The sequence below is a fragment of the Bos indicus x Bos taurus genome, chromosome 12 (assembly GCF_003369695.1).
Source record: "Bos indicus x Bos taurus breed Angus x Brahman F1 hybrid chromosome 12, Bos_hybrid_MaternalHap_v2.0, whole genome shotgun sequence".
In the NCBI taxonomy this organism is placed as follows: Eukaryota; Metazoa; Chordata; class Mammalia; order Artiodactyla; family Bovidae; genus Bos; species Bos indicus x Bos taurus.
The window spans coordinates 74,049,861-74,073,569 of NC_040087.1; the positions used below are offsets into that span (position 1 = coordinate 74,049,861).

Here is a 23,709-nt window from a genome sequence, read left to right on the forward strand (position 1 = left end):
TGATAGCCCCTCCTTCTCCAGGGGGATTGAACCTGAGTCTCCTGCATTGCAGGCAGATTCTTTACCATCTGAGCCACCAGGGAAGCCTATATATATATATATGTTCTAATATTAAAAAATAACTTTAAATGACTCACCCTTTTTACCCCCAAACTTTTAAAGTAAAATCAATGTTTCCGTAAACTACACTGCATGTTTACCTTTGGCCTCGTAGCTGCTCACAGTTTGAAAACCACTGCTTGGTCGTTTTTTTATGACTGAGTAAACTCACCCCCAAATCTCCTGGCTCACATGTCACTGTGCAAAAGCTCTTCTGACTCCCAGCCCTACCCATTTTCTGACAATTAGGCAATTAGGCTACTCCCAAAGGGCAGGCAAGTACATTTCAGAGACTCTTTATACTTTTCCACTTTGGAAAAAGAGATGCTGGTTGCCCTTTCCTTCTAGAAACTGCCTGGAATCTGATGAACTAGCTGTGTTTTGGGTGGGTAATGAGAAGAGTTGAGCTAATTATCCATAGTTGGTCCATAGTCTACCCAGGGACTTGTGCATTCAAACACTCCATCTTCTTTCTGACGTGTGGTAAGCAGAGTGCTTCTCTTTCTGAAGGTCACCATTGGGTAACCTAAAGCATCCACTTAGGTAAGCGGGCTTCCCAGGTGGTACTGGTGGTAAAGAAGCCACCTGCCAATGCAGGAGCCGCAGGAAATGCAGGTTCGATTCCTGGGTCGGGAAGATCCCTTGGAGCAGGGCATGGCAACCCACTCCAGTATTCTTGCCTCGAGAATTCCATGGACTGAGGAGCCTGATGGGCTATATGAAGTCCATGGGGTTGCAAAGAGTCAGACAGAACTGGATCAACTTAGCAACAGCAGCAGCAGCAAGACAAGCCAGAGGGAACCCTTAAAACTGCTGGCCTGGGGACAGGGATCTTTTTTATCAGCTTTCTTTGGACATATCGGAACTACCATTTGGGAAGCTCGATGAGACCTGGGAATAGCTGTTAGCAGAGCTGACGAGGAGTTATAGTGCCAGGCCCAGGGAAGAGCGTGGAGCCAGGCTTAATAAATGTTTGCTGCTGCTGAGTCATTCTTCCTGGAAAAATCGGTGCAGACAGGGTTGTCTCTGGCCAGGGCTGCAGGATTGCCACTGGTCTTCATTGAAGTTTCCAGCATCAGTGGCCACCTTCCCACCATTGTTCAGGAAGGACCCTGGGAATGAAATCCTCACACTGGTGCCCTGCTTTAAGTCTTCCAAATGCTTTCATGGACAGCTGATCAGTAGAGTCTTGGCAACAAAGGAATGGGGCAAAGGAAGTCTGGATTTTAAAGGCTGGCCCAAGGGCACGTGGTTGTGTAAGCTGCGATGTCTTTGACTCTCAGTATCGTGGATTTGGGTAAACCATCCGTGTCTCCCTTAGACGCACACTGATGTTCAATCCTGAGAAAGACATTCTGACTGCTGCCAGGAAGACCCATTGCAATAAGCAAAACCCCATTTACCCATTTACTTCTACACATAAAGTTTTATTGTCATCATAAAAATTCTTTCCAATTTCATCTCTGTTAGAGACTGCATTAGGAAAATAATATTTTAATTGTAAAAGCTTTACTTTGTGGTCAAGTTGCTTTTTTATACATAGTGTTAATGACCAAAAAAAAAAAAAGATTTGGGTACTGGAATAGGCAAAGACTGTTAAGTGGGTAGGCATAGGATGATCTGCGTATCAGAGAAGGTGTTATTCAGACTCCACCTTTTTTTTTCTCTCTTATTTTATCTTGTCACGTTTGGTTTGATTCAAAGCCATTGGTTCTGTTTGAGAAGGAGGTCAGACTGGTTTCAGGAATAACCAGCATTAGAAGAGCAGTTGAAGCGTGCACGTGGGAACGCAGGTGATAAAATCATTTTGAAAAATAATGAACAGGTAACTCGAGAGCTTGTCGTGAGGGTGGTATCACAGGTTATACCAGGCTATTAATTTTCCGACTCAGCAGTACATCTCTTAAAAAAACACCTAAAGGAAAATGGATCTGTTTTGGAAAGAAATGCCATGGGCAGAGAACAACTGAGGAGCTGAGGGACGTCCACAGGTTGGGTAGACCTGGGAAAGCAAAACTACTTAGACATTTAAATAAAAATTGTATGTCTGGAAAATAATGTGCAAAACATGTAGTTAAGAGACCAGTGTTTAGTGTACATACTTTGAAACAGATGCCTAAGGAGTTCTTGGTTTACCTACAAAATACCAAAGCACCCACCCTGTCTGGTGTCTGCTTGCTCGTTTGTCGAATGACTGAGCGACCGCCATGTCAACGAGGGAGCACAGAGCTGGACACGGTGTCGTCCTAAAGTTTGGCGGTTTGCTCCTCCATTCCCCGGAAGGCAGGAGAGCCTTTGTCCATTCCTCAGTCTCCCCTTCCATAAAATGGGAAGAAGCACGTTTGCCACCCCAGAAGTTGCCCGTGACTGGGAGCGGTTTGGCACGTGACCCGTTTTTTCCTCTCCCCGTTTCCCTGTGGCACTCCTCCGAGTGGTGGCCCGGTGTTGCCATGGTGACATAGCACAGGGTGACGTTGCTTAGAAATAATGACAACTGGCGGCAGCAGGGAAGCAGCGCCACGGTGGTGATTAGCCTCCAAGGAGTGCCCTGTCTGGGCAGAGCAAAGCAAAAGGAGGAAGGAGGGGTTTCACAAGTCGTGAGCCGATGCCACCTCCCTCCAGCAATTAGCAGTTGTCACCCCTGATAATGCCCAGCCTCAGCATGCTGGACGTTTTTATAGAATATCCCTTTGGTTGCCAGATTTATCCTTTTTTTTTTTTTTTTAAATTACTTAGAACCCCAAGTTGTAAGCACAGTAAAGTATTTGTTGTCCATTTCGATTCCAGCAGTAAGCTCAATTTCCTGAGAGATAAGGGGAACTGTTGACTCCCACCGTCTTTTGTCGCCTGCTTTGTACTTGGGACTTGAGTCATGCCTTGTCAATGGCGACTTTAAAAAGTGTGGCAGGAAATTGATTTTCTTTTTTTTAACTTCTAGGGTGAGTGAAATGACAACAAAATTAAAATTTTATTTGAATAGATTGGTCTCTCCCTGATCCTGAATTCCTGGGTTCGGTTTTTCAGCTGAAGTTGAATGGTGCTCTGTAGGGAAAAGTTTTGGGGGTTAGATAGTAATGAGGTACTATCACCTGCATGCCTGACGCTGCTGGTATCTTTCCCACAAGGCTCAAAAAAATAAGTAGCATTCTGCATCCTTCTGGAGCCTTCTGAACCCTGGGAACATCCAATCCAGACACCCCCCGTGTCTGGTTCTGTGATTGTATTCCCTGAAGTTAGTGGGATGTGATTGGAAGTGAAAAGAAGTTGGTGGGCTGGAAGGATCTTCCCAGCAGAACCTCCCTGGGATGGATTCAACACCGGCTTGCAAAAATCAAGAAGAATGGGTACCTAGCAATGGCCGTTACTTAAGGGGACCAGGGCAGAGGAAAATCTACTGTCTCTAGTTTGCCTTCAGAGATACGTTTAACCCCAGGGTATCCTGTGTTGATGGTCTCTGCGTGCGTGCTAAGTTGCATCAGTCGTGTCCAACTCCATGGACTGTAACCTGCTAGGCTCCTCTGTCCATGGGATTCTCCAGGCAAGAATACTGGAGTGGGTAGCCATGCCCTCCTCCAGGGGATCTTCCCTACCCAAGGATCGAACCTGTGTCCCTTATGCCTCTCCTTCATTTTTAGGCAAGTTCTTTACCACAAGCACCATCTGGGAAGCACCATGTGGCTCAAAAACTGGGCCTTCACTTGCTGGAAATACCAGGGTCTCTTGGAGCCCAGTCTTACCAAGCAATAAATTCACTTCCACTTTTAGCAATCTTTATTTATTTATTTTGCTGAGAACCTTCAGGAACCAGTAGTGCTTCCATTCAGAAAGTTCCAGACCCCTCCTTGAGGTCTGAGAGCAGAGCAGCTCCCACCAGCACAGCATGAAGACAGGACTGGGAGTGTTGCTGAGTTCCTGGTGCATGGTAGCGCTCTACGTGCTGTTCTGGTGGGAGAGAGAGCATGAAGAAGAAGAACTAAACCCCTGGGGTCCTGAGACCTAGATCTGTGTGCTTTCTGCCACCTGGGACTGCAGTGTTTAATACCTGCTCCTTCCTGGGTGCTGAGTACAGAGCCTGCACAGAGCCTCCTTGAATCTGAACTCTGGTGCAGGAACACAAGAGCTCCCCAAAGACCCCTCCCCTTTCCCTCTATTCTCCCCTCCCCAGCCCCACCAACACACACACGCCCTTGCTCCTGTTAGATCCCTGGGCTCAAATGGCCTGGTAACAAATCTAGGCCAAACCCAGCCGGGCTGATAAGATTTCCAGAAGAGGTCCTAAAAATACATTTCTCCTTAAATCAGCCTTGCCAATGACCGTGCAGTCACAGAACATTAAGGGCAGAAGTGGCCTTAGAAATTGTTGCACCCTCTCGTTTTTAAAGCTAAGAAATCAGAGTCCCAGAGAACTAACAGCAAGAACAACAGTGGCTGAGGGATGTTTCAAATCACATCATGAAGAGGGAACAAAGCAAATTATACAGGCGATACAAACTGTGAGCTGCATAGTATGTTCTTTTTACTTATTTGTCTATTCAGCCTTTCACTTATTCAGCAAATATTTATTGTGTACTTGCCCTGTCCTGAAGTTTTGATGTTGCCCTAGATGGCAGGGATACAGACAGACCCTGCCCTCAGAGACATCACATTGTGCTTGAGGGAGAGCTTGAGCAGATAGGTAAGTAAATATGTTGAGTGTCAGACAAGGAATAGGACTTTGGAAGGGAATAAAGCAGAGTGAGCTGGAGTGAGGGGGTAGGACTGATGCATTATCACATCAGGAACTTGGCAGCTCCTGCTCTCAGGTTGCTGAGGGCAGGTGGAGAAATCGTGTATTTCAGAACAAGTTCACGCTGTTGCACTGAAGTGGTGCTTCCTGGGCTGTTTGACACCTGTGGCTTTATCTCTCTACCCTTGGGGGACATCTCAAGCCCCACCTCAGCTGGTCTCAGCCTGTACCATATCTCTTCCCGGACTGAGATATAAAGGCCAGAGTAAGAACTACTCTACTCCATCTGCCTGCCTTCCAGCCGGAGACCAGTCTGCTGCCCTTGCTCCCCTCTTCTATTTGCCCCAGTCTCAGAGCCTTCCACCCCACCCTGGCCAGTGCCCAAGTCGCTCCTCCTCCTTTGGGTGCCTCTTCTAGCCCAAACCCCGTCCTGCCATTTTCCCATGCTCCCGTGCGTTTCTTCTTCCACTCAGAAGACTAAGGAAATGGGGGAGAGTGATGGAGAAGCAGGTTCTTGCCTCGCTCCTGGGGCTCCACAGAGGGTGGCTTTACGATGCTGTGAGCAGATCTCAGATTCACAAAGGTCGCTTCCCTAGAAGCCCACCGGTGATCAAGGGCCATCTGCCTGCTGAGCACCAGAGTTCAGAATTCTCCTGGCTGCTCCATGATATTCTTGCAGCCCCAGGTATTCTGGGGAGCCCCAGACACTGAGCACCTTGTTCCCCAGCACCCTCCTCCCCCTGTGCTAAACTGCCATCTGCAGAGGCAGTGGTGACATCTGCCACCACCAGTTGTCCACATACCCTTGATCTCGGGGCACTGATCATTTTTGACTGCTCAGTCCACCCTGAAACTCTGCATGTCTCTCCCATCACCTGGATGTAACACTCTTCAGAAAACCCTTTGTCTCATATTACTCTTTTCCTCTGGTTCCACCTGCTCCTCTTCTTTCTGTCATCTCTAAATAACTGAACAAAGTGTCTTTGACCCTGTCCAAATCTTTCTTTTTTCTCTCCTACGTATATGCGTGTGCTAAGTCGGTTCAGTCATGTCCGACTCTTTGCGACCTAATGGACTGCAGCCCGCCAGGCTCCTCTGTCCGTGGGGTTCTCCAGGCAAGAACACTGGAGTGGGTTGCCATTTCCTTCTCCAGGGGATCTTCCTGACCCAGGGATTGAACCTGTGTCTCTTACATTTCCTGCATTGGCAGGTGGGTTCTTTACCACTAACGCCACCTGGGAAGCCCCTCCTAGATTATACACACAGATGTAAATATTGTTATAAGTATTTCTCTTTTCTCTCTCATTTTAGCTGTTCTGTGGTGGTAGCTATCATTTCTATGAATAGTAATTCCAACTATATACCCATGACCACGACCTCTATGCCCCAGTTTCCAATTTGCCTCCTCTCCCCAACTTCCTTCCTCCTGGGCAGAGCATCACTGTCCTCCCGCTCACACAGGACCGCATTTTGAAGTCCTCTTTGACAGTTCCCTTCACTGCATTGCTCAGTCCTAATCCCGCAGGCTCCTCTGTCCATGGAATTCTCCAGGTAAGAATACTGCAGTGGGTAGGCATTGCCTCCTGCAGGGCATCTTCCTGACCCAGGGATTTTCCTGTGTCTCCTGTATCAGCAGGCAGATTCTTTCCCATTGGTATAAGTTTGGGCCTGAAGTGTTCCTTTTCTCCTGGACCCTTGCCAGAATCACCAACCAACTTCACCACCTGTGAGCTCTTCTAATTCTAATGCATCCTAAGTGATCCTCCAGCTGGGGACTTGTCTAGATCTCAAGCGCTCCCCAATATCTACATTACTAATGATCCTGATACTTTATAACAGAGTCTACTTACTCAGACTTACTCAGCACTGTCAACAGTGGAGATAGCACTGCCCCCTGTAGAGAACCTTGGAAATTTAAAGGAGCATTTCCCCCTCATCGTCCTAATGACCAAGCAACATCTCTGGAATGTAATGGGTGGAAGTAATGGATTTTGACATCTTGCAATGGATATGACTCTCTGGGAGTGAAAAACTAGTCTGTGTGTAGTGAGTGCTGAGTGTACAGCTGGACATTCACATAAGTAAAAATGCTATTCTGTGTAATCTGGGTCAAGATCTTAAAACTCTGTTTCACGTATTTGCACGAGTGTTTTTTTCTAATTGATTTTGTATTTTTTGGACAGCCGATAGAACTGAATTTTTCAAGAATGCAACTATGTAAATTGAGGCAAGATTGTTCTTTAACTTGTTAGGAGCTTTAACAGGAATTGTTTGGCCACATCACCTGTCACACCTACGTCAGTTTGCATTTGTGTGCCCATCACACAAGATAAGTTGTGGATATCCAGCACTTCATTCTGTCTTCTGATATACTTTTGCCTAAGCTTGGACATTCTAAAACACACATTTATTTTATAAATAGCTTTGTTGTTGTTCAGTCGCTAAGTCGTGTCCAACTCTTTGAGACTCTGTGGGTTGCGGCATGCCAGGCTCCTCTGTCCTCCATTGTCTCCTGGAGTCTGCTCAAATTCGTGTCCATTGAGTCAGCGATGCTATCTAACCATCTCATCCTTCGTGGCCCCCTTCTCCTTTTGCCTTCAGTCTTTCCCAGCATCAGAGTCTTTTCCAATGAGTTAGTTCCTCGAATCAGGTGGCCAAAGTACTGGAGCTTCAGCTTCAGCAACACTCTTCCCAATGAATGTTCAGTTGATTTCCTTTAGGATTGACTGGTTTGATCTTGCAGTCCAAGGGACTTTCAAGAATCTTCTCTACTTCCTTTGATATTTAGTTGTATTTCAGTTATGACAATATATTGATTTTTCTTAAATGTGTGTATGTTGGCTAGATTATGTATGATTTTCATCTGTTGGTAATAAAAGTTATGTTACAAAAATTTTGTTCAAAGGGGTAATTGGCCTTTGTACATGTACAGGCATATGAACAAGGCATTCGGCTGGTGATTACAGAAAGAGAGAGAAAAGGAAAAGGGTCAAGCGAAAAGCAGTCCTGGCCACCAGAGGCAGGAAATGGAAGTTCTGACAAAGGGTTCCCTGGCTTTCAGGCCTAGATGGCTTGATAATTAAACTGACTGCACCCACTGGGTCCTGGACTTCCAGGAAACCGGTAAGTGCTGTCAGTCTTAACTGGTATCTAATACAATTGCTTTTATTCTAATAAGAGTAGCTCCTAACTGAATTATAAATGTTTAGATAGAACACACAGGCATAGCAAAAAAAACGTAATTTGAATACAAGTATGTGTTGAATCTGTTCTATCTAGCTGTAGTTTCAGGAGTATATTTAGAAATCTCTCATCTTCTAACTGAAGAGGGGATTTTTTCTCTCTGTCCATTCCTGGAAATGACAATGAAAATGGGCTGGAAATGTTTGTGCAGGAAAAGGAGCTCTGGATTTTATGAAGTTTTCACTTGTACTGTAAGATACCAGGTCCAAGAGGAAACCTTTTCGTGGGGGAATTTCTCCTTTTATTTCTGTTATCATGAAACGTTGGCTTATCTGACTTACTCCGTGACCTTGAGTGCCCCAGTGTTTAATTTCCCCTATAGAAGTGGATTTGAAAGTATGTTCAAAAGAACAAGTATCCTATGAAATGAAGACATCACTGGTAGCCCGGGTTCTTTCCCTCCTTAGAATCAACGAGGGTTTGGAGGTAGTTTTTGAAGACCATCCATCAAAGGGTTGTCTAACATTCTCTGAAGGACTTCATACTTTGTACCACCTTCATGGAAAGAGGCTCTACTTTCTTTAAGCTACAGTTCATTTGCTTTGCAAAAATGTGTAACAGTGAATAGGAGTCATTTCCACCAGTGTGTGTGTATGTAGGAACACAGATGTAAGGCAAGTTGATATCTTATCTAGCACTGATAAGAGTTAGACACCAAACAGAGAGTCATTAAAATATACTAGTAATTATACTTTGGTTGCAGTACATCCATTTATGGTTTACTGCTGAGCACCTGGGAAGCCACATATATACTGCTAATTATATTTTGGTTACAGTACATCCATTTATGGCTTACGTATTGGTTGGCCAAAGAGTTCATTTGATGTTAATGGAAAAACTCAAATGAACATTTTTGGCCAGTGTTTTCAATCCTCATGATTCCAAACAAGGAAACCAAAGCTCAGAGAGCTTAGGTGACATTTCACAGCCATTCAGAGAAGCAGAGGAGCAACTGACTGGAATCCAGGGTAGAAAATTTCATTCTTACCCAAGTGTGTGTTCAGTCATTAAGTCGTCCCCGACTGTGACTTCATGGATTGCAGCACGCCAGGCTGCCCTGTCCTTCACTGTCTCCTGGAGTTTGCTCAGCTTTATGTCCACTGAGTCAGTGATGCTTTACAACCATCTCATCCTCTGTCGTCCCCTTCTCCTCCTGCCTTCAATCTTTCCCAGTGTCAGGGTCTTTTCCAGTGAGTCCGCTCTTCACAGCAGGTGGCCAAAATATTAGAGCTTCAGCTTCAGCATCAGTCCCTCCAGGGAATAGTCAGAGTTGCTTCCCCTTAGGATTTGACTGGTTCTTACCCATAATCCGTGCCAGAGTTTCAAAGCACGATTTCATTTACATTTCCAATATATTTTTTAAAAATCTTAAAGGTGTCTGGAAACAAAAATCTTTTTAGGGACAATCACTTTGGCTGCTGCCTTCACTGTCTTTCTTGGAAAAGTCAGTGAGGTTCTCTATGGCTTTGGCAGTTGGGACCACAGTGGTTTCTGTATTTTTATTGGACCTCTGTGGTTCCTGTGGGAAGGGACCTCTTCTCAGGGGCTGTGATTAGGGCGGGATTACACCACTCCTGGAGGTCAGGTGGCTCTTAGCCCAGTGCCTCGGATGGTGCTGCCCTGGGTCCCTCTCCAGCCCAGGCATCTTCATCTCCCACTCAGGATGCGCCGAGTCAAGGACCAAGGGAGCGCACACGTGGAGAGCTATTTTAAATTAAGCTCCAGAAATAGAGGTGGGGATGTTCAGATTTTAAGCCACTCACAGGAAGGAAAAAAAAAAATCATTCTTTTAAATGATGTATTTTAAGAATTTAAAGATTAAAAATAGGAAATCCTCAAGATTTTCTCCACATTAAAATTTAGAAAACTCTGGGAGACATGGTTTCTTTATTGTAATTAGATTTATGCAAAATGAAATTAAACGCATCCCATAAATTACTTAATGGATAATGAGTCCTTGACTGTCTGACTCAGAAATCGGTTTGTTTTGCAAGGATCCTTTAATCAGCTCCCTGGGAGGCCGTTGTCTGGCAGACAGCTGAAATACCTTAGATGACCAAGAGCCGGCTGGAGGGGTTGTATGCCACACAACTATTTTCCTTAAGGCGGTCTTACATTTTGATCAATCTCAGGCTCAAGATCGGACATGATGAATATGTTTCCCTTCAGAAACGTGGCTACAAAGTGTGGGTGAGCCAAGGACATCTGGGGTTCTCAGACTGGGCTTGTCTGAGGGATGTGGCCTGTGGGGAGTTCACCAGGGTCAGGGAGGAAAGAACCTAAACTCTCCCCATAACATCATGACATCACAGAGCGGCTATAACAAGCCAACGTGAGCAGCGAATTCTTGCCTACAGTCAAAAGTCACAGCTTTCTGAAAAATCTAACACCTACAGGAGTTTTCAATATGTTTTGAAAAATGAAGTGTCATGTAAGTGAAGACCCTAAAAAAAGCTTGGGATTCTTCGGTGCCATTGCACAGCGAGTCCACTGGCATTTCAGGAAATACTACAGAACCTCCTTTCGGTATCCTTGAACTTCAGTCTTGCCTTTCTTTGAAGATGAGTCTAGCAGTGATGCTCCATGTTCGTCACATCTGGTGCTGTCTAGAGAAGGTGGCTCCTCTGTAAAGAGCTCTGGCCTTATGGACTTGGGACCCAGCTGTTGGTCGCCAAGGACCGCTGGCGCCCTAAGACGGCCCTCTCTCAGACAAGGGTCCTGGAAACAAAGCTCGGTTTATCTCCACCAAAGGCCTGCTTCATCCTGAGCAAAACCCGCAAGCTATGAGACAGTCTATTTTTCAAATTCTCTTAGAAGCACATCTTATCTGGGGCAGATCTCCCAGGTGTTTTCTGTGTCATCTAGTTTTTTGTTTGACTGATCAGAAACACAGCCGCTGGGAGAAGCCCTCAGCCAGCCCTCCTGCAATTGTTGGTGTTGCAATCAGTGACCCCAGGACCTGGCCATCAACTCAGGGCAGACATCCGGGTTCCCTCAGAGCCCAGAGGATGCCAGGCACCCAGGAGGATGGCAAGAAATGCTTGCCCCAGTGGTGCTCCAACTTGAGAGAGCCTCAGAGTTAGTCCTGGAAGGCTGGTTAAAACACAGATTACGGGGCCCCACACCCAGGACTTCTGATTCAGGACCTCTGGGCTGAGACCCAAGGATCTGCATTTCTAGCAAGTTCCCAGAGGCTGCTGGGACTGCTGGCCCATGTACTACACTTTGAAAACCGCTGGGCTGAGGATTCAGGGTTTTGAAGCTCAAATAATTTATCCCTGGGGCATCTTTTCACCTTCACCCTCATCTTACTTGGCAGCAGCAGGGTAAGCCCGTGGGACTTGCTAGAATTTTCCTACAGAATAATACTGGCATTCTCTATTCAGAGCCGTATTCCTTTAGGTTAGACTTTGGTCCATGTGTTAGTCACTCAGTCGTGTCCGACTCTTTGTGACCGCATGGACTATAGCCCACCAGGCTTCTCAGTCCATGGAATTCTCCAGGCAAGAATCCTGGAGTGGGTTGCCATGCCCTTCTCCAGGTGGTCTTCCAGACCCAGGGATCAAACCCAGGTCTCCTGCATTGAGGGCAGATTCCTTACTGTTAGCCATCAGGAGAGCCCAACTTTGGTCCATATTAAAGTGCAAATGGACCAGGAGGAAGACCAGGAGTTTATTGGACAAAGATTCGTTGAGCGTGTTCTATATATCAGGCACTGAACTGAACTCTGGGGATGTGAAAATAGTGGTCTGTTGTCTCAGATGTTAATGCAGGAGACCTGGGTTTGATCCCTGGGTCAGGAAGATCCCCTGGAGAAGGGCATGGCAACCCACTCCATATTCTTGCCTGGAGAATCCCATGGACAGTGGAGCCTGGAGGGCTACAGTCCATGAGGTCACAGAGAGACAGGACTGAAGTGACTGAGCACCCATGCGCGTCTTTTCCACACAGACACATTTTAACAGGGGCCCCTCTAGGCAGATGAACTGGAAGATGCCACCCCCTCCCCTCAATTTCCCCCTCACCCAAGGCGTTGGGAGCTCAGTCCAGAGCTGTACTCTCACCAAGCCCTCAAGCCACCTAGGTTCCCTGTCACTGCAGCACCCAGGGTGACTGCTGGGCCGTGAAAGTGTCTCATTCAGTTCTGGGTTAGCAGCAGCTGGAGGAAGACAGCAGGCCCAGGCCTTTGTAGTGACACCGTGGGATCTGTGCTTGGGGGAACCGTCTCTGGGGGTTCCCTCTGGCTGCAGACTGAAGGCGACCTGAGAAACGAGGGGCGCTCTGGATACGCGGCCCCGGACGAGCGCCCCCTGCAGGCAGTTCTGTGATCTCCACGGCACCGTCTTGCTCTCAGAAGCTACACCTGGAGCAGATCCACCGCCGGCAAGACTCGGGTCATTGATAGAGAACCACTGCAGAGAGGAAGCTTGGGAGTGCATTTCTTCAATAAATATTGATAGAGCAGCTTCTCCTTTCATCACCTTGCATTGGGTCAGCACTTTACTGTTCACAGAGTGTCTCTATGTTTCTTTTGTAATCAGTCCTTCATGACAGCAACCATATAAAGTAAGTAGAAACTACCAACATTTTACAGAGGAAGAAACTGGGTCACAGAGAAAATTGACCTACCCAAGGTCAGATGAAGGAGGCTTGGCAATATAAGGACTAGAAGCTGGCTCTTAGGCCAGGGTTCTTTTCACCATTCCAGAAAGTTCTGTGGCTAATAGAAGAAATGCAAAAGCCCTTACGGCATCAGTTGAACAATAATGCAAACTACATATATAATTCTGAATTTTTTTGGAGAGGAGTTAAAAGGAAGCTACTACTACTACTACATCGCTTCAGTCGTGTCCAACTCTATGCGACCCCACAGACGGCAACCCACCAGGCTCCGCTGTCCCTGGGATTCTCCAGGCAAGAATACTGGAGTGGGTTGCCATTTCCTTCTCCAATGCATGAAAGTGAAAAGTGAAAGTGAAGTAGCTCAGTCGTGTCCGACTCTTCTCGACCCCATGGACTGCAGCCTACCAGGCTCCTCTGTCCATGGGATTTTCCAGGCAAGAGTACTGGAGTGGGTTGCCATTGCCTTCTCCAAAGGAGGCTAGTGAGTTTAATTTTAATAATAATATTTAATCCAATTTGTTAATAATATTATCAATTCACCATGTAGTAAATATGAAACAATATTGAGATTTTTCATGTTCTTTTTTTCTCATACTAAAAATACACACCATACTTGAAATTGGTGTGTATTTTATACCTGGGCTTTCTAGCTGGCTCAGCAGTAAAGAATCTGCCTGCAATGCAGGAGCTCCAGATTCAGTCCCTGGGTGGGGAAAATCCCCTGGAGGAAGAAATGGCAACCCATTCCAGTATTCTTGCCTGGGAAATCCCATGGGCAATTTTATACTTAGAGCACATCTCAATTAGGATGCTGGATTTTTGTTGGAAAGATTAATACTTGACCTGTATTTAGATTCCGTGAAATTTACAACTGAAAAGTAGATTCATAGTTGATCCGAGCATACTGAAAAGTTTTCCAATAAGTATACTGAGGATCAGTTTTTAAGTTAAATTTACATTAAGAAGAAATAAAGAATTTAAATTTAGTTCCTCAGTGGCTCTAGCCACATCTCAAGTGTTCCGTAGCCATCTGTAGCCAGTGGCTTCGGGTATTGAAGAGCAAAGCCCTAACAAGTAACCCTGCCTCACTGGAGCCTCCAGTCTGTAGGCTTGGTATGTAATTTGCTGTGTGTTAGTATAGTTTAGTCTTGTCCCTTGGTTACCATGTTATTCATCCTCACCCATCATTGCCCATCTCCTTTGGTGGGCTCCCCTGACCTGATTTAAATCTGCTCTCAGTTCCTTATTCCCAGAGCTGCTGCTGCTAAGTCGATTCAGTCGTGTCCGACTCTGTGCGACCCCACAGACGGCAGCCCACCAGGCTCCCCAGTCCCTGGGATTTGCCAGGCAAGAACACTGGAGTGGGTTGCCATTTCCTTCTCCAATGCATGAAAGTAAAAAGTGAAAGTGAAGTCACTCAGTCGTGTCTGACTCTAAGCAACCCCATGGACTGCAGCCCACCAGGCTCCTCCATTCATGGGATTTTCCAGGCAAGAGTACTGGAGTGGGATGCCATTGCCTTCTCTGTCCAGAGCTGCTAGTTGTATCCATTCTTGAAGAGGGAGGTTGTGATGGCCTGAGGGAGGCGGTATCTTTGATAATAGTAGTTCTGGAACTCTTAGGATTGAAACAGAACAAGCTGGGAGAAAGAGCAGATTCACCAACAGTTAGGATAGCAGTATATTTAGCTGCAATCTGATGCACTTTCTGGAACATCTTTGACTTACACTGGACTGGCTGTCAGAAACTTGGCTCCTCTGCTTTTAAAAGCAAGTTCATCTTGATAGAGTCTGATGATCTAAATTCCGATTGGATTTTCACAGAAGTAGAAATGGCACTCTGGTTCTCCCAGGGTGGGGGGGTGGGAGCAGGGAACTCTTCGTATCTAAAAGTATGAGCAAAAGCATACCCCGTTCACTGGACTGGATTAAGAGCTTTGTTCCAGTGTGGTTTTCAGGAATACTTGAGTAATAATTCATTGGTGCTTGAATCCATATTTGCCGATTTCTTTTCCTACATGTGAAGGGTTGGCCAAGACTGTACGGCTTTGAGGATGAGAACCCATCTCCTGCATCTTTGTTGTTCTATGACCCCAAGTAAACCCAGGTCCTTAGGACTCAGGGACGCTGTAAAATTTTGCAAGTATAAACTCCACGTGTCCAGCCTCTCACTGTGTCTCCAACATTATTGGAGCCTCATCTCCACTGAACACACCGGCAGAAATGTTTCCTCACTCATCCTTTGTTCTCATGTGGGTTAGAGGTGGGGGTTGAGTTAAGAGTGCAGGTCCAGGCTGGTCGGTGAAACCTGACCTAGAGTCAGCTTGGTTATTGAACTCCTCTTCTTAAACTCTTGAAGTTAAGATGGTTGAATGTTAGCTTCTGGGAACACAGTGCTGCCAAACAGACAAGCAGGAGCCTGTCAGGCCCCTCAAATATTTCACAGTTGGAAGTTAGGAATGTGTCACAGCTTCCCCGGTTGCCGATGTCCTTCAGTGCACATACAGTTACAGCTCATTCAAACACTTCTACTGACAAGGAAGAGAAGGGTTGTGATGAAGAAGCGTTCCCCCCGTCCCAGGAGATGTCCCACTAAATATTAATAAATGATCCACAATTAGATAAGCTTGGCAGATGCCATTGCAGGCCCTCCCCCCATCAGAGACGCATTCAAGGCTGAAAAAAGCCCTATTGCAGGTAAGCCTTGTTCAGCTTGGTTTACCTGGAGTTAACTAAACCTAACTGGTGGTCAGACCTACTTTTTCAGTGAACACTTGTGAACCACTCAAGGATTATTGCTCTCTGAACTTATTTGGTACGTGATGATTTTAAATAACCTACTTCCAGCCTCCATTAAGTTTTCAGTTATAAATTTTTTAAAAGGACATCAAGGCTAAGGAAACAACTAAGGTAGCCTGTGGCATACTCAATATATGAAAATGACCAACTTCTGTTATTTAGTCTTTCATTCATGCTGCACTCAATGTTAAATTTTTTAATGTTTTTATAATTTCATAATCCTTGAGATATTAAAAGAAACTAAATGGGCTGATTTTAGAAATCTGAATTGATCAGTCATATTTTTGTTGTAGATCTCAACTCCAGGATTCTGCAGAACCAAACATTTTTAAGTTGTGACTCTGTTAAAAACTAAACTGCACTAAAGTAAAATGAACTTGCGTTCATTCACTTAGTGAGTGAGTCTGCCATCAGCTAAATTGCTCGATAAATACTTTTTGAGGACCTAATAGCCCTGATCTAAGGTGCTAGGGAAGCGGAAATGAAAACTACAAACGGGAAAGAAAGCAACATTACCATCAACCAACTATTAAAAGTAGAGAGAAAGTATGAGAGATCTGAGAATAATATCAGGAGGGGTCTACCTATCCCTCTCTAAGCTCAAACCTCTGTGAACTAGAAAGGACGTATAGGGTGAGGAGTGCACATTTCATCCAGAATGACAATATATCCTTATTAAATAGAAGAGACACATCCCAAATAATTGTTTATAGCATTTTCAACAATAAAATCAATGGCCTAAATGTGAAATTAATTGGAAGCCACGGTTCTAATACACTGTTTTGGCGATTAAGCACATTAGATTGAATTGTCTCAGAATGCCTAATTATTGTGTCTGCCACACTCATCTGTTTGAGTCATCCCTAACTTTTGGACTGCTGCCTGGATCATTTCTGCAATACAGTTGCAGTTTCGTATTCTTCTCTTTCTTTTAATGCATAACTTCTCTTACTATATTCAAAGCTCAAAGCTCTAAACTGCACTTTTGCAAATTTGAGATAAGAGCTAAATAGTTTGTTCAAGTGTTGAGTCCATTGAGTTGGGGTGTAAGTTGATTTTATTTTTTAATTGAGAAATGTTTTATAGTATAGGATAGTTGATTCACCACTTATTTATGTTTTGCAGCTTCAAGATTTAAAAGTGCCTGTGTGAAGTCACTTTTGCTGGAAACCACACTCCGGGAGCTTTTTGTTCAGATCTTGTTTTTCTGTCAAATATACATTACCCTGACCTTACGAGTGGATGAAGATACCTCAACTGTCTGACTTTGCCAATTGCTTGATTTCAGAATTTTAAACGGTGGAAGGAGAAAGAAATCCTCCTAAGATCTGAACATCTCAGTGGCTTATTTTCCAGCGTCGTCAATAGCTGTGAGTGTCAGGACTAAATATTCTCCCAAGGAGTGCCATGATATTGAGGTCACTTTATTAAAAACAGTTGTGTCTGCGAAACGATCAGGAGACTTGGACGTTTGCAGTCAGAGATGACACTGAGCATGCTTTTATTGCGGCCCGCAGTCTTCGAGTGGGGCATATTGATTGATGAGTGACTGCCTGCCGATAAATTTTCTCCGCGCTCTGTATCCTGGATTGGACTTCATTAAGCAATTTATCACTTACCTTCAGACTTACATGTGGGATTTTTCACAACAATAGTTTTGGAATCATTGGAACTTGGATTGATTTCACCATTTAGCAGGGAGGAACAGGATCCCAGTTATTTTCTCATCATGGCTTTGAATGTTGCCCCCGTCAGAGACACAAAATGGCTGACATTAGAGGTTTGCAGACAGTTCCAGAGAGGAACCTGCTCCCGCTCTGATGAGGAATGCAAATTCGCCCACCCCCCCAAAAGCTGCCAGGTTGAAAATGGAAGAGTAATTGCCTGCTTTGATTCCCTAAAGGTAAGAGAATGCGTTTTTAGGTAGTCACATCAATGCCACATTGGACTGTCAAACGGAATGCTTTTCATTGTACTTCTAACGATCGATTTTCAATCCTGTTTTTCTTATTTGTGGTGATTATTGGGAGATTTGCACTCAGATTTTTTTCATGTCAGGCACATATAAATTTTTTACAGATCCATGTTTAAATTAAAAATACATGATGGTGTGTTTTTGGTCTGGCATGACATTCATGTACTCAAGAGTTTTAAATCAAAGTCTGGCTTGTGACAACTGAAGATAAATATTTTATTAACGTTTGGTCTTCTGGAGGTTATATAAAGGTGAAGAAATTGAATGTGTCACTTTTACGTGCCAGTTACTCTGATTCACCTCTTGAAGAATTTCTCCTCTTGTGGCTTGCTTTCTTGACCAAGGGCTTCCTAAAATACTTCTTAAGAGGTTTTTCGCTCTCTTTGGAAATTTGCCATGGCTAACAGGAATTATTAAATACACACTCAGCACTCCCTGAGAACTTACCATGTGTAAGTTAACATATAGCACATCAGAGAAGAAATGAATGTGCTTCAAGTTGGTATCCTTGATGAGCCCACTGTCTGGTAGGGAAAATACAGCAAACGGCTATAATTCAAGACAGAAAGGGTGTGTGTTTTGTCGCTCAGTTGTGTCCAACTCTTTGCGACCCCATGGACTGTAGCCCTCCAGGCTCCTTTGTCCATGGGGATTCTCCAGGCAAGAATACTGGAGTGGGTTGCCATGCCCTCCTCCAGGGGAGCTCCCCAACCCAGGGATCAAACTCGGGTCTCCCGAATTGCAGGCAGATTCTTTAACATCTGAGCCACTAGGGAAGACCAAGACAGAAAGGGGCACGTGCCCTAAGAGAAGGATAGAAAGCAGACTTCTGTGATAAAAAGCAGATTCATAGAAGGGAGCGCTGGCTTCCAGCTGATTGTTTCAGAAGGGTTTTTGGAGGCTGTGGCACCTGAGTTGTATACCAAGTTGGGTGGAGATTAGACTTGAAGAAATGGGAGAATTATCGTCAAAGATCTCATTGAAGAAAATGGGGGTGACTTAACCCATAATTCTTTGAGGTGGATTTATTCCCTAAAATTATGGATCCTATCAATCCCTGACTGTCTAGGATAGTCCTAACATAATTGCAATATTGTTTTCAATGATACATGTAAGACACATAGCTAAAAAAAGAAAATAGAGCTTCAATTTTACATCTCTGAAAAACTTCATATAAATAAGCTTACCAAACAACAAAAAATTGATCCATGCTCTTAATATACAATTTGGAAAAGCATAGTGCTGTGAGTTTACGATAGTGACTTTAGCCTATTTTGGGGTATTGAAGGCACTGGGTATGTTTCTTGAGAAAATTTCTTCTTTAAGTAAAAAAAAACAAAAAACTATGTCTTATTTGACTTACAGATGAAAATTGAAATAAGACTTCAAATCATATTTTAATGGGAAAATTTGTCTATACTAAAAGCAGAACATATTTATAGCTCAATAGAATAAAGATTAAATTTGAAAAAATTACATACGTAGTTTACATCAATAACTACCCCTCTTTTCTCCCTTTTTTATCTCTCAAAGCTTATTAGTTTAGACTTTAAAATTATAACTCATTTTGTCTACATAGAATTGACTAGATGGATGATAAATCACAATTCATATAGACTGTAACAGCATGAGCACATTTTTATATTAGTATGTATTTTGCTTGTAGTCAAAAAAGTAAGTAAAGTGTGTATTCACTTCTGTGATTATCACAAATGACAGCCTTCACTGTAAAAAACAGTGTAGATTAAAAACTAGAATGTAAGAACTTTAAGATATGGAATCAGGTCAGAAATGAGGAATTCATTTTCCAGGTCATCCCCAAGCCCTTTGTTTTATCAAGCCAACCCTTTTTTGGTTGGATATTTACTATTAAACTGAGGTTTTAGTAATTTCTTAAAACTTTTAATTCTTTTAACTAGTTAGGGAAGTATGCCCAACCTCTTAAGGCTCAGTATTTTTTGACTGTCAACAGCACAACTCCCAGATTCTTATATGTCAATATTGTACTGGAGATTCACCAAGATCACAAGTGTTTGAGAATTCCCACCCATGAGAAAGAATCGAGAACAGTTATGTTTAGAATAAAATGTAAACCAAGCTGTGAGAACGTTGAGTACTCTTTAGAAAGAGACCTTGAAGATCATTTTCAGAAGTGTCTAGTAAAACCGTTTCCAAGTGTGGAAGCAGAGTTGTATATTGCCTCAAGTTATTAGTTTCCTTTCAGAATAGTAAATTTCTAGGTTATTTAATTTGAGTGCAATATCATAGGTTTGTGACGTTGTCAAACTGTAAACAATATGGAAAAAGCCCACAGGCCCAGGAGTAAGACAGACCCAAGCCTACCTGCTCAATGACTTCCCAGCCTTCCGTGGGTCATTTATCACTTCTTAGCTTTGTTGTCTCATCAGTAAAATGAGAAAATTCACCAGGGACATAGGCTAAAATTTCCAGTGCCCAGCACCACGCTGGCCTGTTCACCTTGAAAGGCGGCTGTAAGGAGTACGAGTCCTTACAGCAGGAACTGGTAAATAAAAGAGACACTCAAAAATACAGGCTAAAATGACAGATGATGATGGTGATCATAATGGAGCTAATTTAATTTTATTTCATGTATTAAAAAAAGGTAGCTCTGCAGCAGTAGAACCAGCCTAGGGTAGAAAGAAGGGCAAGGGTTTTGAAGTCAGGACAGGCCGGGACTTGAAGAAACCCTGGCGGGGACATGGGCTAACTATATCATTTGAGACAAGTTATTTTACCTCCTTGACTTCAGTGTCAACCTATTTTAAATTGCTACAATAATTCCTACTTCATAAGGCTACTTCAAAGACCAACTGGCCTAAAACATACCTGTCGCCCAGCACGAGCCAGACTCAGTGATAGTAGTGTCTTTCCCTTCCTAGTAAAGTATCATGTAGTATGCACCTTGAGTTTAATGACTGGCTTTACAAGCAAAACGTGACCAACTCTTAAAGCATCCAATTCTTAATGTGTCCAAACTCTTAATCTATTGTAATAATACCTCAGTGATGCAAATTAGTCATGAGGTTAAAAAAAATCAAGTTTGAGGCAGACATCATTTTTGTTGTTGTTATTTATTGCAAGATATCTTCTGCAAACACTGTAGGGTACTTTTATTCATAAAAATAGGAAAAACAAATCTGTGTTGGCTTATATAGGTACAAGTTAATTTGTGAGCCTCAGATACTCCGCTTTTGTTTTTGTTATGAGTTAAATTCGTATATGTGACCAAACTTCCGTAAATACATACTAAACAAATTTGTGGGTGTTTGGAAAAGAGATTTGCTGAGGTCTTTGTTAAGAGAGGTGTATGTATATAGATGCTATTATAACAGATTTTGTAAAATGTACAGAGTTCTCACAGTGACATTTGTAATTTATTCACAGTTACCACGCTGCATTTTATGTGAAACCACTGGACATGCAAGCATTTATGATTTTTTAAAGTTACAATGTTATTATGAACAGTGGAACTGCTTAAATCTTTTACAGAAGGCCAGAACATCCAGAACACCCTTGTATCCCTGGAGCCTAGAACAGTGTCTCATACCTTGTGAAAGTGAAGTGAAAGTCGCTCAGTCATGTCTGATTCTGTATAGTCCATGGAATTCTCCAGACCAGAATACTGGAGTGGGTAGCCTTTCCCTTCTCCAGGGGATCTTCCCAACCCAGCGATTGAGCCCAGGTCTCCCACATTGCAGGTGGATTCTTTACCAGCTGAGCCACAAGGGAAGCCGCTTCATACACTGTAAATGCTCACTAATGGTAGAGCACGTTCATCAGGAAAATACTCAAGCCTCTCAGATAGGGCTGTTGCATATGGTCACATAGGGGTGCACTGAACAATAGGGGTCCGTTTCTCATCATAGTGAGATGGGCACCCTCTGGAGTTGTGCAGTGCACAGCCTGTGCAGCCGCGTGCTGTGGCCCTGTTCTTCATATCCCAATCGATTTCCAACTCAGAGAGCTCTGTGCAAGAACTGAAGACACAGGCTGACTCCGGAAGTACAACACAACACTTTCTCTGAAACTGCATGTGATGCAAAAACTACTTGTTTTTACTCTCCCATTCTGTGAGACGCTGGCTATAAGTTGGCTGATGACAAGTAAAATTGTAGTCTTCGGATTTATGGATGAAAAATTTAAAAATTAGAAGTGGTTAGATATGTGGCCATTTTGGACAATTTTTTAAAAATATTCCCCAAAGGTATCACAATATGTCACTGGCCTCAACCTTAACTTCACATTTTTGAATTGCTGTTGGGCTCTTCAGTTCAGTTGCTCAGTTGTGTCTGACTCTTTGCGACCCCATGGACTGCAGCACGCCAGACTTCCCTGTCCATCACCAACTCCCAGAGCTTGCTCAAATTCATGTCCATTGAGTCGGTGATGCCATCCAACCATCTCATCATCTGTCATACCCTTCTCCTCCTGCCTACAGTCTTTCCCAGCATCAGGCTCTTTTCCGGTGAGTCAGCTCTTCGCATCAGGTGGCCAAAGTATTGGAGCTTCAGTTTCAGCATCAGTCCTTCCAATGAATATTCAGGACTGATTTCCTTTATGATTCAGTAAGATTTCCTTTACAACTGGACTCTTAATAGGGGCTAATTCTTTGCAGAAATTGCTTGAGTGTTTTCTAAATTATATGCCTCATTTTGGCCTGATTTAGAAGTATAATCTCAGGTAATTATTTCATTATCAATGGAAATCACTGTAGTCCTATAGAGCCTGTCAGCCAGGCATTTTTCATGCAATTATCTATTCTTTCTAACAACACTGTAAGGTAAATATTACTCAGTTAACCATTACAAATGTGGATACAGATTCAAAAATACAAGTTGCTCTCCTATACCTTATAAATGGTGGAGCAGAGATCTGATTCCAGGTGTGACTCCAGGACTAGTGTCATCTCTTCCCTCTTCCTAATTCCCCTTACAGAATAATCATCGATGTAATTAAGTCTAACACTCCTAATAGCTTAGTAATATTTATGTTTAACAAGTTTAGCATATTGAAGTGTAAAAAAACATTCCAAAATAGAAGCCCCAGGAATGAGCCTATTTATGTCCTTGAATATTAAATATTTTTTAAAAGCGAGAAACTGCAAGAGAATGCAAGGCACATGTTGTATTTGTTTTTGCATCTGCACACAAATATTATATCATCACTTACTAGGTCTCAGTAACAAAAATGGTTTGGATTCAAGGTGTTGGAGTGTGTGTGTGCCCCCGTGATTCTGAAGTGCATGGTTTCAGATATATGATGTGAGAAGGCAGGACAGCTTTGCACTTTAAGAATTCTTGGATCCCCTGATTAGACTTCTCTCTTATTAGAGATCCGTTTCCCGACCATGACTTCCACTCTCTCCTATAAATCAACCACTTCCCCTTTGTGCCCTCACTTGACACCATTCAGACCTCCATATATAGTATACCCCTCTGAGTACGTGTCCCAGGACAAGCAGGTAAGCTTCCTTTTAAAGGCAAGACTGTGTCTCATCTCTGCGCCCCAGCACCTAAGGTGGCGTCATAGCGGAAATGCAATCATGACCACTCAAAGAATGCATAAGCCAACAAAGAGTCCTCATAATTTTTCAGAGGGGATTTATTGATGATCATCAGTGCATTTTGGATCCAGCATTGATCTCTGGATGAGCATTCACCCTTTTCTCTAAATATTTCCTTTTGCCGGCCTGGTCAGCCTCTCCTTGGAATTCTCTCCTGCTCTTCCCCCCACAGTATACTCCTAGTTCTTTCACTGCTCTGACCTGCCTGTCTGTTCTGCCTCTAATCCCACCTCGTCCTCCCCTTGCTCCCTAAGGTAGATGCTCTCCAAAAGACCCAGTGTTGGTCCTCCCTAGGTCAGGTCCAGTGATCCATTCTGAAAGGGGAAGTGGAAATGACAGTGTTAGTCGCTCAGATGTGTCCGACTCTTTGCGGCCCTATTGACTGTAGCCCACCAGGCTCTTCTGTCTGTGGAATTCTCCAGTCAAGGATTCTGGTGTGGGTTGCCATGCCCTCCTCCAGGGGCCCTTACCTACCCACGGATCGAACCCGGGTCTCCTGCATTGCAGGCAGATTATCATCTGAGCTACTGGGGAAACCCTCTGAAGGGGGATCTGCCCTCAAATATTCAGTTCCTGCCTCTGTGCTGATCAGTCCCAGTTCTGGATGTGTGCTCTTCCCCGGCCAACTTCGAGGCTCTGAATTCCTACTGAACACCTCATG

The 23,709-nt window shown here is 43.9% G+C and overlaps 1 protein-coding gene across 12 annotated transcripts in view; it reads left to right on the forward strand.

Moving 5' to 3' along the window:
* The window catches only part of MBNL2 (muscleblind like splicing regulator 2), a 161,784-nt gene that overhangs the window by 34,128 nt on the left and 103,947 nt on the right, over positions 1-23,709 (forward strand). For 8 of the 12 annotated variants that reach the window (XM_027557852.1, XM_027557841.1, XM_027557847.1 and 5 more), the window contains exon 2: positions 16,615-17,392. The exons of 1 other annotated variant lie outside the window; for it this stretch is intronic. In XM_027557852.1, coding sequence (XP_027413653.1) covers positions 17,219-17,392 — 174 coding nt within the window. In that variant the 5' untranslated portion in view covers positions 16,615-17,218. Of the gene's footprint in view, positions 1-7,757; positions 7,949-16,614; positions 17,393-23,709 lie in introns of all 12 variants that reach the window. 3 more of the 12 variants (XM_027557842.1, XM_027557848.1, XM_027557851.1) reach the window with 1 other exon arrangement.